Here is a 17,756-nt window from a genome sequence, read left to right as displayed (position 1 = left end):
GCACACAGACACATTGGGCAGAATTTTTCGCTGAACGGGTGGGCATGCGCCCGACCTGCTCAAGCACAAAATGACACGCGATGACATCAGGCGAGCATCCTGACATCATTGCACACTCTTGTGATATTTTTCTCGGCAGACGCGTGCAGGAGTCGGACCTGAGCCCACTATTAATTAACAGGCCAGTTAAGGCCCTTGACAACCCAATTGATGGCGATTGAACGTTGCCCATGAGATTTCTCGCTCATCACATGGGCAAAACGGTCAGGCTACAATTTGCAAAACCTCATCCACGGTGGGGATAAGAAGGGTCAGCAGCATTATCATTGTGAGTAGTGAGAAATTTTGGAGGTAACTTGCTGCTGGTGGCTTATTGAGACTTGGCAGCTTAATCTCAGCTTCATTCTTAACATTCCCAGGCTTAATTCTAGACTTCTGTTACCTTGGTGGTGAGGATTGTGGTCTCCGTTGGAGGCATCTCCTTTGAGGGGGAACAGAGGGGCAGAAGGGAAAGGAGGCCAGGTGTCCCAATGCAGCTTCCAGGGGAGAGACCTGTGGGAGGAGAGGTGCAGGCACAAGGGGCGCAGGGCCAGCAGGAAGTCCAAGGCGGAAGGAGCCGCAGGAGAAGCCACTATCCTGCAGCCAGGGTTTACAAGCTACCTCAATATGGTCGAGGTTCAATGCTGAAGAAGTCTCCGCCTCAAGGGAGACCGTGATCTCCATTTGTGAGATGATTGGGCCTGAGATCAGCTCCAACTGTGTGGGTGGACACCCCATACCAGTGGATCTGAAGGTCACTGCGGCCCTCAACTTCCATGTCTCCGGCTCCTTCCAGGGCTCAGTGGAGGATCTGTGTGGAGTCTCCCAGTCAACTGTCCACAGTTGCGTCAAGCTGGTGACAGAAGCTCTGTTCAGGTGGGTATTGGCTTTCATTCATTTCCGTATGGACGAGGCCAGCCAGGCTGAGCAAGCCAGAGGCTGCTGGGTTCTCCCACGTCCAGGGTGCCATCGACTGCACACACATGGCCCTCGAGGCACCAGCGGGTCAGCCAGGTGCCTTCATCAACAGGAAGGGATCCCACTCCACGAACATGCAGATAGTTTGTGACCACAGGATGCAGATTCTGCAAGTCTCTGCAAGGTATCCTGGCAGCTCCCGTGATGCTTACATCCTCAGACATGCCCAGGTGTTCAGGCTGTTCAGTGCTTCAGCCTGACTGGATGGATGGCTGGCTGCCAGGTGACAAGAGCCATCTGTTGAAAAGGTGGCTCATGATGCCTCTCCGCCACTCAAGAACAGAAGCGGAGCAGCGGTACAACAGGAGCCATGCCTCCACAAGGGTGATGGTAGAGAGAACCATAGGTCTTCTCAAGATGCATTTCCGATGCCTGGACCGTTCAGGGGGTGCACTCCAATACTCCCCAGAGCGTGTGTCACTGATAGTGGTTGCATGCTGCGCTCTCCACAATCTGACACTGGCAAAGGGGGACCCACTGGAGGAAGAGGATTTTGATGCAGCTGCACAGGCCACAGAGGAGCACGGTGAGGAGAACGCTGAGGGCGTGGAGTCAGACCTTGGTAACCTTCAGGGAGGCAGTGACACCAGGGATGCCTTGATCCAATGCCCCTTCAGCTAGGCTGCCAAATAAGAACAGCCAGCTCATCCAAGGGCTGCAGCCTCCATCCTGGATCGTAGAAATGACCCTTTCCTTTTCCCCCAAGATACACTCTCTGTCTATGCAATAAAGTTTCGAGACACCCACGTCCAGCATTACATACTGGCCTACCCTGCACCTACAAAACAAATGAAGCATACTCAGGCCAATAACACAAAAGCAAATGTAATTCAATTTTGGAACTCATATGGTCTTGAATGGAACAATATCTGGTCTTGGTAGTTACACCATTAAAAAAAGAAAAACAAAAGATCACCTCTTGTGCTTAAGGCGCTTTAAACTTAGGTTTACGGGTGCTACATCTAGGTGCTCCCCCCCCTCGCTGGCACCGGCATTGGATACAGCCTGCTGACTGCTGTCCTGTTGGCTTTGATGATCGTCCTCTGGCCGGTGGAGCCTGTGCTGGCCCCACCTGGGAAGGAGCGGCCAGTGCCATGGCTGGCATCTCCCCAGTTGCCGCAGCCTCATCAGATGTGACGGGCAGAGGAGCTGCTGCCGTCATCCAGAGTGTCCTGGGAGGAGCCTGCAGAGACGACAAGCAGCTCGTGCGCCAACATGAGGTCACTGTGGACCTCCCTGCTCGCCATTGATGGACGGGCACCTAGCTGGGATACTGGGTGCCCCATCCATCTCATACGGGCACTCTCCATTCGAGGTCAATGCCTATGTGAGGGCTTGCAGGTCTGAACGCAACTCCAAGAACCCCTGATTCTGTTCCTGGAGCAACCTCTCCATGAGAGTCACCACTCTCCATGGAGGAGGCATTGCGCTCGGCCATGAGGGTCAATGCAGTGCTCACACTCCACAGGGACTCCTCCACAATAGAGACCATGGCATGCGGACCCTCATGGATCTCCGCCAGATCATCCTTCACATCTCACTGGACATCCAGCATCTGCTGCCTAATGGAAGACTCCAGAGGCTCATCATCTGCCTTCGACTGTGCATCGTCCTGGTCTTCAGCAGTTTTCTGACTGCTGGCGCCCTGGGCACTCCCTGCCTCCGCCCGCACCTCAAGTGAGTGTGAGGTGCCCGCACCAATGTGCACCGAGATACTAGCCGCTGAACTAATGTCCACCGAGGTGCTGGTATCTATGTTGGTGCCTGGTTCAGAGAACGGGTGTGATGCAGGTGCTCGGGGAGCATGGTGGTCCTCCAGGGTCAGGGGTGGCCCTTCAGGGTCCAGAGAGCGAGCGCCTGCTGGCGAACCTAAAAGGGAGAACATGGACATGTCATTAGTTAAAGTCATCACACTGTCACTGTGCATGCCAGGCACCCTGATGAGACAATGGAGACCTGCATCATGGTGCCCCCGTCTTTCAATGATCAATGGGGACTCCAGGTTCGAGGCTTACACCAATGAAGAGACTACACTAGAATAGTTGCACAAGCTGAAATTCTCACCTCAGCGCATTGCACTCTTACCTTCATCTGACACCCCAGGCTCACTGCAGCCACTTGACCAAGGTGCATGGCGCCCCTCAGGCTCCAAGGCCTCCTGCTCATACCAGGAGTGGATGAGGAGGTGTGGGGGTGCTCTGCCAGCCCGCGACATCTCAATATTGTTATGGGATGTCTTCTGAAAGGACAGAGGAGCATTGATTAGTCCACTCTCTACCTGCAGCGCCATTGCAGCCTGGCCAACCCCAGTTGAACACTTTGCAGGGCACATCCAAGTTGTGGCCCTTGAGCCACAAGGCACTCAGTCCAAGCAGCTGGTGCTCACCCCCTTGACCAGCTCCAGCGTCATTGACAGTTGGCACTCAGACTCTAACACCCCTGAGCTCCATGGAGGGATGGCCAGCCCAAAACAATTCAAAAAGCCAACAGATGCCAACACGGTACTCACCCTTCCTGAGCGCAGCAGGTTGTTGAAGCGCTTCCGGCACTGTGCCCAGATGCACCGCACCATGTTATGGCTGCTCACCCGGGCTGCCACCTCCTCCCATGCCTTCATCATGAGGCGCGATGGCCTCCTCTTCCTCTGTGTATAAAGGTGTCCCTTCTGGCATTCACCTCCTCCAGGAGAGCAGCAAGGAACTCGTCAGAAAAACAGGGGCCTGAGTGCCCACCCGAACTGCCCTCCTGCCTGGCATTTGCTGCCATCTTTACAACGGCATACAGACGTCCTTCCCTGGCAGCATTCCTAGCGCTGCCTGGGCCATTTTTAAGCCATTGGACCCGGCGGCTGACAGACCCCAACCCCGCCAGGCCTTTCCCAGCCAGTGATGACCTGCGTTTCACGATGGGCGGGCCTTAATCGGCCCACCAGCGTGAAATTGCGGTCGGGCCCTGATCGCAGGCAGCAGCCGGCTTCCTGACCACTCCCGCTCGCCCTCGTTGAGCCTGCCCGACAAAGGCAAAATTCTGCCCATCGACACATTCCACTATTACTCCATTTTAAATAAATTTCAATAACATTATGAGAATTATTATATCTTCCTGACATGGCGGAAAAGAGAGCCCGCCAGAAGATGAAAGTATCAGTCGACCTCGGGCCAAATCCATTCATCTGTGCCAGTTGCAGAAGAGAATGCCACTAACGAATCGGCCTCTATAGCCACAACAGACCATGTCCAATCCAGAAGTGACATACACCCAGCGTACAGTCCATCGTCTCCCAAGATGGAGAAATGCCAGTGAAATAGAGATGGCTAGGTGGCAAATTTTGTTTTACAATGTTCCTGTGAAATGCCTTCATATGTTTTGTTGCATTTAAGGTGTTATATAAATGCATGTTATTGTTGTAGGACAATCGCTGGTTCTGAATAAAACCAAATTAAAATTGCTAACAATAATAGCCTTAGTGGTATGAAAGTGCTTGTTCCAAAACTCAGTTGGAGAATTATAGTTTTATAGCTTATACCTGATGTGCAGAGTAGCTGTGTTACATTTGTCAGTCCTGTAATCTTTGTGCATTTCATGATTTAATTGATGCAATTGTGTGTAATGGTAGCTTTTAGTTTTGTTTAGGATTTGTTATGTCTCTTCAGAAAGACCCACATTCCAAATGGACTGTACTCTCCATCAGAGATGAAGAGTTCCCTGTCTCTGAAATCTACACAGAGTTCTTAAGAGATACTCACCATCAGGTTCGCATGCTTGCTGCCATGTCTGTTAGCAGGTAATATTTCTGGGTATTAAATGATTACAGTTTATAATTGCAAAATTTTGCAGTTTTGAAAGCAACTTTGCTCAAATTAAGTTTGATGCCATATACCAAATGAGTTTCTGACTTTAACAAATTGAGGGTTAACATTACTTGACTGATTTATGGTAGCAGATGTAGAACACATTCTTTTATCCAGCCTTATGAAGTTTTTGTGCAATATTGAGAGAAAATATTTTAAGAGCTATTTCACTGGAGTTCAAATAAAACTTTTTGGTGAAGTATTGTGTTTTTCAAAACAAAAGATGGGCGTGTGGGAAATTGAACAGTTTTCTCTTTTACTGGCTTCAGTGATGGGATCCAGCAGTCAGGAAAAGCATGGGGTAAATGTAAAGTTTATATCCTGTTGTCAAGTCTAACTTTTGATGTATACCCCTTACTGCATGGGTTTGATTCAGCTTACTACATTAGCCTTTTGATGACTCTCTGAATGAGGTTGCCAGTTGTGCTGAATTGTGAGTATTTTGTTCTGCACATTCATAGGGACTAAGTGGAAACTTGCCTGCATTATTTCACTTCTGATGCAATTGTGACAAAGGTAAACTTTCCCTCCTCATCTTTCTCGACGTGTCTGGAGCCTTTGACACGGTTAACCACACCTCTCTACTGTTGTCCAGCTACGTGGGACTGCAGTCACCTGGTTCCATTCTTATGCATCTAATAGTATCTAGAGTATCACTTGCCATGGCTTCTCTTCCTGCTCCCACACTCTTACTCCTGGTGGCCCCTAAAGATCCATCCTCGGCCCCTTCCTATTTCTCATCTACATGCCACCACTCGGCAACGTCATCCAAAAGCACAACGTTGGTTTACACACGAACTCTGATGACTCCAGTTCTACCTCATCAACCCCTCACCTGACTCCTCCACTGTTGCTAAATTATCAAACTGCTAATCAAACATTCAGTACTGGATGAGCAGAAATTTCCTCCAATTAAGTATCGGGAAGACTGAAACAGTTGTTTTCGGTTCCTGCCTCAAATTCCGTTCCCTAGCTACCAACTCCAACCCCCTCATTGGCAACAGTCTGAGATTAAAGCAGTGTGTTCACAACCTTGGTGTCACATTTGACCCAGAGAAGAGCTTCTGACCACATATTCATGCCATCATCAACACTGCCTATTTCCACCTCTGTAACATCGTCTGACTTCATCCCTGTCTCAGCTTATCTGCTTCAGAAACTTTCACCCATGTCTTTGTTACCTATGCACTTGACTATGCCAATGCACTCCTGGCTGGTCTCCCACATTCTACTCTCCGTAAACTTCAGGTCACCTAAAACTCTGTTGCTCGTGTCTTAAGTCGCAGCAAGTCCCATTCCCCTGTCACCCCTGTGCTTGCTGACCTACATTAGCTCCCAGTCAAGCAGCATCTTGTTTTTAAAATTATCTTCCTAGTTTCCAAATTCCTTCATCCCTTCCTATCTCTGTAATCTGCTCCCACCCACAACCCTCTGAGATATCCATGCTCATCTAATTCTGACTTCTTGAGCATCCCTGATTTTAATCGCTCCACTGTTGGTGCTCGCGCCTTCCATTCCTTAGTCGCAAACCCTGGAACCCCCTCCCATACCTCTCCGCCTCTGTATCTCACCTTCCTCCTTGAGGACACTCCTGGGGCTTCAATCCTACCTCTTTGAGCAAGCTTTTAGTCATCTGACCTAATATCTCCTTATGTGGCTCGGTGTCATTCTTTGTTTTATAATGCTCCTGTGAAGCACCTTGGGACATTTTATTACGTCAAAGATGCTGTATAAAAATAAGATGTTACTGTTGTCATCTGAGTGAGGTGACTTTTATTCCATTTGTCTAGGTGGTATTCAATCTGGAGTCATAAAGGTGAACGATCAGAGTTCTAATCTATTACACCCTCACTTATTGAACCTGTACTTATTTATACTCAGTTACTTTCTATCTCAATCACTATGTTAAATACCTGTTCATTCAGTGTTTTGGAATCTGGGGCTTCTAGCAAAAACACAACTGTGGCATTCTGATCATGACCTCCCATGAAAGGTGATCACTCGGTTTAAACAATTCATCTCTTTCCAGGCTATTCCAAGAGGTCCAGATACAGGATCAGTCTGTACAGCTAAAAGCTCTTCCTGTGAAATTGCAGCAGAAAGCCTTTGAAAATGCGTATATGAAAGTGCAAGCGGGAATGAGATTTCAGGTATTGCAACTTCTTTCTTTCAATATGATTTCAAAACATTGCACTTGTTCACTTATTACTATCGCCTAGTTTAGTTCAAGTGTGTCCTTGCTTAACTCTCAGGAAAGGTCAGCTGATCCTATTTAGAGAAGATCAGTACCTTCCTTTCTGTTCCTCCAGTCTGCCATTTTCTGCTGGCTCACGTTCCATCATCTGTTACACCCCCCCGCCCCCCACCCCCACCCCCCACTCAAATACATTTATTTCACTCAATTGATTCACTCGATTTCTTTTCTCTCTCATACAGAAAAAATTTTAATCTCCTCTTTAATAGATTATTTATATTCAATACCATTGAACTCTTTTTTTCCGAAATGTGGACCTTCATTGTGATCCTAAGCCCTGCCGTTTCCTATATTTGAAACAAAAATATAGGCCCAGCTCTTCAGTTCTCCATGGGTCATATCCCGGAAGATGTGATGGGGATACCTCAGAAGTCCCCATTGCAAGAATTGCACAGGGATTGCCTGGGAAGTTTCAACTTCCGTTGGGCAATTACCCTGCATCTGGAACCCTCTGAAACTCTGATTTAAATCGGAGACTTTGAATGATTCCAACTTACTGAGTAGAATAGTTACCCAGGAACATTTAGAAACATTAAAACCAGTTTTAACTCCTGGGCGTAAATATGCCACTGACCTCCCCACTACACCCCCCCTAAACCTCCCCAGCTGCCCAACCGACTCCTATGCTATCTTGTCAAAGTGGCTTTTAAACAAAGGGACGTTTAAACTTACCAAAATGCGGCAGCTAGTGCCATAAAGTAGGGGCATGGCTTTGTTTCCCCCCAACGCTCCTCCACTACACTAAAGGATTCTGCTACTCCACATTTTTCAGCAGGCCTGGGTCAAGAGTCCAGGCGAGAAATATGGCGTTCCAATCTAAGATTAAAAAATAAGAGCAGAGTGGCAAGCCGACAATGATTGCCACTTCACGGAAGATTTGGCCCACGAATTTTGTTTTTCTTCTTTAAGCTTTCCTTGCTGTTCTTTTGCAGCATAGTTCACTTGAGATACCAAAATGTGAAAAAACAGTTGTACTGCTGGGTTATATCTGTTCTCAGCATCTCACTGTAAAAAGCTACATTCCTCCTGGTTAACTTTATTTTGTTAGTAGCTGAACTTTACTTACCAGGAAAACTTCAGCTTTCTTTCCAGTTTCTGTGAAGTTAGCTGAGCTGAACTAGGCTGGGAATAGGAGCACTACATTTGACCTCAGCAAGAAATGTGAATATGTGAACATCAGGTAAGGGCAGAATTAGGGTGAGATATGATGCCCCCTTGCAGTTGGAAAGCACACCAAGACTCACTGTCTTAAGTGTACTCATGAATAATTGTCACTTGTGTGATGTTTTCAACTAAAGTGTGAATGCCTCCATGGGAAGGGCAAAAGGGGAAAATTGACACAGAATTTTTGTAAAAAAAACATTTTTTCAAACAAAATTCCATGGTTAATTGAAAAGGTTTTGAATTATTGAATAACATTTTAGAAAATCTGTAATATATTATAAATCTTATGCCTGTAGCACTTACTGTTAACTTTGTAATGAATTCATGACTCCACCTTTACCATGGAAGTGCTTAAGAAAACGCATTGCATTGTAATTATAACTTCCCTCCCAACAGTGGCACTGTCTGATCTAATTATTCTTCCTACTCTAACCCCATTCCATCTGAAGAGTACACTTAATTTGCTATGTGCAACCGTAGATGGTATCTTGACTCTTACTTTTAAAAGGCCAGATAACATGACATCTCAGATGGTACTTTAATATGTAAAGTATCCATGAAGCAACACACCGTATCTGTGAACTGAACTGTAGCAATTAAGGTTCCCTTTAAGCAGGAAGGCAGAACAAGTCAGATCAGCTCTGTTTGTGAGATTTTTTTGTGGTAATCGAGTAGTTTATTTCATTCTCTTCCAGCCAAACACTCCAATGTGTTAATAGCATCAGAGTTTTCTCTTCCCGCCACCCCCCACCCAACAGCAGCTCTCCTTTGTTCTCACTCCTATCTTCAGTGGCCTATAATTGGATTTCCCAGCATCTCAATTTTAAAATTTCCATCTTTGTGTTTAACTGCCTCCATGACCTAGTTTTTCCCTATCTATTTAGCTTTCCCCAGAGCTACAGCTTTCCCGTTCAAACTTTCCATTCCTCTGACTCCAAGATTTTGTGCTTCCCCAGCCTGCCTCTCCGCCTCAATCTCCTCTTTTTACGGCACCTTAAAATGCAGCTCTTTGACCAAACTTTTGGTCACCTCCCCTAATATCTCCTTCTTTAGCTTGGTGTCCACTTTTTTTCTGTGTATCTCTGTGACTTATGTGTTAGCTCTGCTATATAAATGCAAGTTATCTTGTGTATCTATGTCTATGTATTAATGTTTAAAGTACAGTCTCCTTGTTTAAACTTTTTAATCTTTCTTCAGAATAGTGCAGAGGAACTCCAGGATGAGAAGTGCAACAGAAAAGCCACATTGCTTACAGTGATTTCACTGATCATGTGCTGTAGTCCCATTTGCGAAAAGCAGGCCCTATTTGCAATTTGCCAGTCATTAAAGGAGAACAAACTGGATCCTACACTTGTTAAAAAAGTAATTATGAGATTAAATTGTTGCTAGCTTTTTTTTGAACTGCAGATGATTGTATGGTGATGCTTACTTTCTCATTTGATTCTGTTTTCCAGTACTAAGGCACATGAACCCTTTCATCAATTCGAACCTACTCAGCTTACAAGACAGCACATTTGTTTGCATTGAGTGCCCTTTCAAAACTGCGTGAAAATGTGATCCATGCACATTTAATGAGTAGTGAAAGCTGTTAGCTGCTTTCCTCCATGCATCAAGGGACAGATTGCCTGTCATCATGCACCCGAGGTAGCAGAATTTGCCAACCACTTCCAGCAGGGTATTATTTAGTGTGATCGGGGTGGAGATGCAACACCTTGTTCCATGATCACAGTTTTCTTGGTGCTTATAGTGAGGGAGAACAAGTTACAGGCATGGGAGAGACAGTCCATGAGCTCTTGCAGCTATATTTCTGTCTGGGCAACGAGCGCAGCATCATCAGTGTTGAGGAGTTCTCTGATCAGGACGTGATATATTTTTGACTTCACTTTCATTCTTAATAGATTGTAGAGCTTGCTGTCTGACATAGTATGCAAATGGACTCCTTCCATACCTGCAGGGAAGGCAAAAGTCAGCAGCATGGAGAAGAAGATGCCAAAGAGTGTAGGACACAGCCCTGTTTCACTCCATTCTTCATCCTGAAAATGTTGGGAGTGGAGCCATCAAACTATACTGTGCAGTGCATGTTGTCATGGAAGGAGTGGATGAGACTGAGGATCTTTGGTGGCCAGCAAATTTTCCCCAAAATCTTGTTGAGTCCTGCCCTGCTGAATGCCTTAGTGAGACCTACAAAAGTAAGGTAAAGAGGGTATACCCCGTTCCCTACCCTTCTCTTGTAGCTGGTAAAGATACAGAGAAGATCATGTCCACAGTAGATCTGCTAGCACAGAAATTGCACTGTGCTTCCGGGTGCACTCGGTCTGCAAGTAGATGGAGTTTTAAAATATGACCCTAGCAAAAGCCTTCCCTGTGACACTAAGGGATGAGATGCCCCTGTAGTTGTTGCAGTTCCCTCGGCCGCCTTTGTTTTTGTATATTGTGATTAATTTTTGCACCACACATCTTCCCTGGAACAGAGCCTACTTTCCAGCAGAGAAAGAAAAGGTCCTAAAGGTGTTTCAATAGATGGGACTTTCTGTGCTTGAGCAGTTTGGCTGGGATTCTATCCTTGCCGCGTGTCTTTCTGTTCGCTAAGCAGTCTATGGCCTTCTCAAGCTCACATGATGAGGGTTCTTCATCAACTCGTCCATGACAGGAAGTTGCGGGAAAGGGTCAAACATTGGGAGATGTCTGTCTCACAGGAGTACAGCTCACAGCTGTGTTCAGCCCAGCAGGACATTTGTTTACTTCTGTTGATAAGTACTTCATCATCTGCTGACTTCAGCGTGGGGGCAACTTCAGTGATGGTAGGACCAAGCACCCGCATGCATAGCTCATAGCTTTCCCTTGTCACAGCTGGTTGGAATTTCTTGACATAAGTTGATCCAGTGTTTATTTACACAGTATCACCCTATCTTTTGCATGGCTGCCTTGGCCATTTTCAGATCGTACAGTGTTTTAGTTGTTGGATTTATGTTGTGCAAAGACCAATGTCATCTCAGCTGTGTAGATCATAAACAAGTCCTTGTCTCGGGCTCCACCTTTATCAAGTGATGCTTCTGCTGCTTCATAGATGATTGAAGTTTGGAAGTCACTAAGTTCATCGATACCTATTGTTCTAGCAAGACTGCGAAGTGTTGGTATTCGGCATCATTACTTGTGCAAGGGATGTTGATGTGTAGTGGACTGTCAAGTTTGGAACTGTGAGGGGTGCACTTTCACTCTGCTTCTGATGTGAGTGGTCGGTGTCACAATCTGTGCTGTGGTAGGTGCAGGTGTGGAGAACACCGGGCAGATCGCGCCTTCTAGTGATGACTTGGTCTAGTTGGTGCCAATGCCCAGACCTTTGGTGATGCTATGACACCTTGTGGCTATCCCTGTTGGTGATGCAGAGTTCATTCAGGGCACAAAGCTCGAGAAGGCATTGTCTGTGGTTGTTGGTCTTGCTCATACATGACAACCAAGGTACGTTGGTAATGAATCACTGCCTGCCCCAACACATGCATCGAAGTCACCCAGGATGAATAGCCTCACCATTTGGAATGTTCCTCAGAATGCCACGTAGGAAATTGTTTCAGATGCTGGTATATAGAGTTGGTGTATAAGCATATATGATACTGACTGCACCTCCATCAGATGTTAGCCACAGGGAAATGAGGCACTCCGAAGTTTCTCCTGGCGACTCAATTGACTGTGTCAGCTGGTTGCTCACTGCAAAGTGTGCACTATTCTCATTTTGTCCTTCAGCATTCTTTCCAGGCCAGTAGAAAGTGTAATTAGCCTCAAAAATAGAGCCTGTGTTGGCTGATCTGGTTTCTTGTTGAGCAGTAATGTCAACACCTAGCTTGTGTTGCTCACGGTTAATCAGGGCCGTCTTGTGTACACTTGCTGTGGAATATGAGTTTCCAGGGCACATAGTCCTCACATTCTAGCTTCCAAGCCAAAAGGTTACCTTTCTTCGTTTGCTGCTTAGCCAAGGCATGGTTTTAGGAGGTGCCAACTTGCCTAGCATCTGTACCCTCTTCTCGACCTTGTATGCTAGTATCCAGAAAAAAGCTGAAAGCTTATAAGTCTGGGGCCTTTTGGTTGCAGGATTTTTTGGAAGGTGCTAACTTGAGGGAAACACCAACCACCTAACGGGACTCCACTCCAGATTTTGTGTCAAGTTTACTGCCTTACCCATTAATCCTTGATGTTGTTGTTGTTAATGTTGAAAGGCACTGACCGGCACAAACCAGATCACCACAGATGTAGACGTAACCTTGTCTTCCAGATGTGCTTTTCCCTGGCCTATCCCACAGCAGCCAGACCCCCACCTCCAGTGCCTGCTGCCGAAACCCAGCCTAGCCGCTAATCCGCCTTGATGGAGTCCTTGCCTCGGCAAATTAAATAAGCTAAATTAAACCCCCTCACTAGCTCACCACCTGAGCAATTTAACCCCCTCAGTAAAACCCACACCTCAATACTAAACCACCTCAGTAAGCCCCTGTCACAGCACTAAAAGCTCCTCACCACAGCACTAACTCCCCTTAACCACAGTACTAATCCCCCACTAATCCTTCAATAAACCTCGCCACAGTTCTAAATGCTCCCCCAAAAACCCCACCACTTCACAGCACTAAATCCTCCCAATAAAGCCCACCACAGCACTAAAGCTCACCAAATACATCCCTTAGACAGCAAATCAATCCCTCCCGGTAAACCCTCCACAGCAAATTTCCCCCCAAAATAATGACCCCCCGCCCCCCCCACTATGACACTAGATGCCCTCGCTCAGCTCTAAAAACAACATTGGAAAACACGCATCCTCTGGTTAATCAGTGAGGCAGCTTCAGCTGGGTGTGCAATGTCAGGAGAGCAGCTCCCCTGCTTGCTAGAAAGAAAGGCCTCTACTCCAAAGAGCAGCTCCCAGGGCAAGTCCTACCCCCCACTCCCTGTGGCTTCCAACCAGCCTGCACTCAGATTCACACTATGACAGGCCTGGACTCCCAACCTGCAACCAAAAGAAATCCCCACCTAAAAACAACCACCACCAACTCCACCTGATTTGATTGCCTCAAGGGATAGGGGTACAGCAATCACTTGAGCTGCGGTGGGCGATTGTGGCCCATTAATGCTGAGCACAACAGCATGTTGTTGGAGCTATCCACCATGGCTCTTCAGTCGTTCACCATCTTGCCCCGCTCGACCTCCTTCTCTGCTTCCCTTGTAGAAAGTAAGCCTGAGTATATGTAAGTTTGAATTAAGTGCATTTTTTAGACTGGAGATTTTAGGTTGTTTTTAAACTAAAGTAAAAAAAATAGTAATTTCAGTTGAGTGGAACTGAACAAAATGTTTTGTTTTCAGTGATGCACAAACAACCAATTCCTGAAATTGTATAATTAATTTATGGTAACCAGCATTTCACAATCTAACACTCAAATACTGAATTATGTTTTGTTGTCCATAACCTCATGTTGTTTACATAATACGTGTAACGCACTTTCATGGCCTACTTGTTAACTTTAATTAGATTCTTGAGACTGTGTCGAAGTGTTTGACGTATCGTAGTTTGGAAAGCTTCATGGTTTCCCATTTGGATTACCTTATCCATGAATGGCTGAGAATGGCTGATTCGAGCTACAACTTGCCTGCGTTTCCTTATGTCCTATTGAACTGTTCTAATCTGGAAGAATTTTACAGGTAAATGGAGTGTTACCTTCTCTCCAAGTCACAGTAGGATTCTATGAAGGTTTTCATCTTTACATAGTACTTGAACACATTTAATAGATGTTGCAGCTGATGACAGAATGTGTTGAATGTTCCTATAATAACTGATTATTAGTATAAGAGGAGAAAGTATTACTTTAATCACTGTTATGATCAGCAGTGTTGAAATTTTTTTTTATTCATTCACGGGATGTGGGCTTCGCTGGCTGGGTCAGCATTTATTGCCCATCCCTATTTGCCCTTGAGAGGCGGTGGTGAGCTGCCTTCTTGAACCGCTGCATTCCATGTGGTGTAGGTACACCCACAGTGCTGTTAGGAAGGGGGTTCCAGGATTTTGACCCAGCAACAGTGAAGGAACGGTGATATATTTCCAAGTCAGGATGGTGAGTGACTTGGAGGGGAGCTTCCAGGTGGTGGTGTTCCTATCTATCTGCTGCCCTTGTCCTCCTAGGTGGTAGTGGTCGTGGATTCGGAAGGTGTTGTCTAAGGATTTTCACTGCACCTTTTGTAAAAGGGACAAGTTACCATCCATTAATCCTGTTTGAGTAAAGAGAACGTTGTTCAATGAAAAGCTGTCCTCATTTAGTATTTTAAAATGTCAAATTGAGGAATACTATGCCATCTACTGTACTTGTTTCCCAAGGACCCCCTTGCCTAATGTCTGTGCAATGTAAATGCTGAATCTTCCCAGCTTTGACGATATTTGGGAAGTGGGACCATTTCTGGGTCCCAACCCTACTCACTGCCGTAGTGGACCATCTCTAATTTTACACGAGGTGACCAAATCATAAGCCACCTCTGCATTCGCTGTCCAATTATGAGTGGTGAGCAGGCTCAGGAGGCAGGAGGTGGGTACAGTGCTGCCTATTGCAAGGGCAGCTGGCAGTCTGCACTGTCACCAGTGGGAGTGTTGCTGAGATTCAAGCAGCAGGAGGGGTTGGGTCGCAATGGAGCTGCCATCATTTATCAGAGGTGCAGTTGCCAATGTATCAGTTGGAGCACTACTAGAAATATCAGCTTACATGATATCATGACACCATGGCAAGCCCCTGACATGGCATTACAGCAACCTTGCCATTTGTTACCAGTATGCAATAAAAAGTTTTGAAATCATGTGCAGCTCCATTCTCTTGCTTTGTGGCTGCCTCATCTGATGCGACATGGTGCTAACACATATAGTGGTGCATGGGCTCCATGTTAAGTAGCATTTCTGTTCAAATCTTCCAGTTGGTTGCCTGTCTATTGACCTCGTGCTCTGAGACGGAAAGCCGTTGGGAAACTTGCAATCATTCTCCTGGTGCAAAATTCCCAGCCTACCTGACTCCAAGATGCTGGTAAATCCCTCCTCTGTTTCCATTTTCTGGAAGGTATCCCTCCAACGTCATGTGCTGCTAAAAATTAATGATGTGGAAGACCTAAGGATAGTGTTTACCATGAAACTACCTCAAACCCACTTCTTCTATTGATGTTTCCCTTAACATGTTCTGGCCAAACTTAATTCGCATCAATACCTGCCAAATCATCAGTTGTAAAGATCCAAACAATTCATCATTTTATTGATTATTGAACTCTTGAGCATTATCATTTGTGGATGTCTTTGACAGTTTCAGTACTCTCAAATCTACATCTGAAATGTGAAAATTGAAGACTATTCAAACACTTGCAGTAAATAGGTCAGTGACTGTATGGTGTTCCCAGCATTTTGTAAACAATATCAAAGAAAAAAAATTAGGATTATATGTTTTTTTTTCTCCTTGCCTGGAGCCTTTGTCCAAATCCAGTTCAGACAGATGGGATAAAATCTCTGACGAAAGCAGAAAATGCTGGAAACACACAGCGGTCTGCTAGTTCCTATGAAGAGAAAAGACAGATTAACATTTCTGGACCAGACCCAATATATTCACTTATCTGTTGCATGTAAGGATGTGTAAGTTTTCTAGTGGGCATGCACCCACAGCACAAAATCGCCCCAAATTTGCAGTCTTACTTAGAGATCACAGGATTGCTGATTTGGGGCATGAAAATATCCACACTGCTACCTCAGGAAATGTTCTTTTAATGTTGGAGCTAAGGCACATTGAAGGGGCAGAGTAAACTAAGCTTTGTTATGCACCTAAGTACAATGTCTGAGGTGAGAGTGATTGATACTGACAGAGTGAGGAATGGAAATGTTTGCTGCTTCCCAGTACTAACATTCTTCACCTTTTCAGTACAAAATGAGTACTAAATTCCCCAAACAAAATGAGCTGTACACATGGCCAAGAAATAATTAAAATGATCTAGCCCAGATAGTGATTCCTACAATTGCAAAGAGATAACGTGCATGCCTGTTTTATGAGTATGGATTTTTAATGCTGATATAAGAACAAATTTAGTGACCTAATTTTTGCTGGTGATGTGTTCTAGGTCCTATTACAAAATTCTTGTACCACACCTGATGGTTAATGGTAAATTGGAAGAAGTGAAATCAATTGCTGCATGCATTAAGGGGAACTGGAAAGAATTGCTTGCTGATTGCCTTCCAAAGATCATGGCTTACATCCTCCCATGCTTTGCATATCAAGATAAGAATGGATCTGATGGTGATATGGCACAGCAAAGGGAAAATGCATCAAAGGTGTTCGACATGTTGAAGGAGGACGATTGCTTAGGGAAGCAGGTGAGATTAACTAGTATATACCTCTTTTGGAGTGTGCTGTGTTTACCAATGAAATGGAACCCAGTTCTGTTGAAGGGTCATGAGGACTCGAAACGTCAACTCTTCTCCGCCGATGCTGCCAGACCTGCTGAGTTTTTCCAGGTAATTCTGTTTTTGTTTGAGGTGGGTCACCCTGAGCTACTAAAGAAAAAATTAATTGAAGCTTGGAATTCTCTTGTGCCAGTGTAAGTCTTTCTTTCGGTGATCCTACTACAGGGAGACCTGGGAGGTTTAGGAGATTGGAATGGTGCATTATACTCAGGTTTAAAACCAACACTTTTTTCCTTCATGGATTTTCCTTAACCTGCATAGAATTTCGGTTTGTTCAGTTTTTTCCTTTTGACCACAAGCTGAAGGCAAAACACTGCTTATAATTCAATGTTGTATTTGTTTCCTCCCTCTTGTTTATCCAAAACTCCAAATACACCTTTCTACACACACTTCCCTGCATCCTGACTATGTTTGCATTAAGACATGTCGAACATCTCTCATTGCAACATCTCAAAACTGCAATTTCTTTTCTCCCCCTGCTTCCCTCATTCTGTAGGCTTATCACCTATTCACTGCGTATGAACATCCTCCTCTCTTGAATTTTTTTTTCTTGCCAATTTTCTTTTCCTCCACCCCTTGCTTTCCAAAACGTATTGACACCTTCTTAGTATACCATATGGGTGCTGGATGCATCCTGATGCATAGTCAAGTTGTTATTAAGTATAAGCCATACATGGATTGCAGCCTGGTGTGGTTTTCACCTGGCATCCATTTGGCCCACTTCCAGTAGTGATCACTGGATAGTGATAAAGTATGGTAACCACATTTTCTTTGGTGTTTCCCACCGCCTAACCCAGGGTAAGTGAGGCCACTTGTATTAACGTGCTACATAATAGAAACTAACTCTACATGGACAGGGGATTAAGCCTGTGACCTTCTGCTCTGTATCACAAGGGTACTTGCTAGATAAACCTGCAGACCTTTATCGTAAATGCATTTCGCTCATGGAAGTTTTTTCCAGCATTGATGTTACTAGTACCCTTTGTCTTGCATCTAGAGTTCTGAATAAAAATAACAT

General features: G+C 45.4%; 1 protein-coding gene across 6 annotated transcripts in view; it reads left to right on the top strand.

The window, feature by feature from the left end:
• atm (ATM serine/threonine kinase) overlaps positions 1–17,756 on the top strand; it is a 173,695-nt gene that overhangs the window by 53,559 nt on the left and 102,380 nt on the right. For 5 of the 6 annotated variants that reach the window (XR_013577109.1, XM_078545491.1, XM_078545493.1 and 2 more), the window contains 5 exons: positions 4,671–4,801; positions 6,898–7,018; positions 9,484–9,648; positions 13,793–13,962; positions 16,396–16,648. Coding sequence is in view for 5 of the 6 variants with exons in the window: in XM_078545491.1 (XP_078401617.1) it covers positions 4,671–4,801; positions 6,898–7,018; positions 9,484–9,648; positions 13,793–13,962; positions 16,396–16,648 (840 nt within the window). In the remaining variant the exon portion in view is untranslated. Of the gene's footprint in view, positions 1–4,670; positions 4,802–6,897; positions 7,019–9,483; positions 9,649–9,740; positions 9,863–13,792; positions 13,963–16,395; positions 16,649–17,756 lie in introns of those variants that run through there. The other variant, XM_078545496.1, reaches the window with a different exon arrangement.

This window comes from Cetorhinus maximus, chromosome 7 (genome assembly GCF_964194155.1).
Source record: "Cetorhinus maximus chromosome 7, sCetMax3.hap1.1, whole genome shotgun sequence".
Classification (NCBI taxonomy): domain Eukaryota; kingdom Metazoa; phylum Chordata; class Chondrichthyes; order Lamniformes; family Cetorhinidae; genus Cetorhinus; species Cetorhinus maximus.
This window is presented reverse-complemented; position numbering and strand designations above follow the sequence as displayed.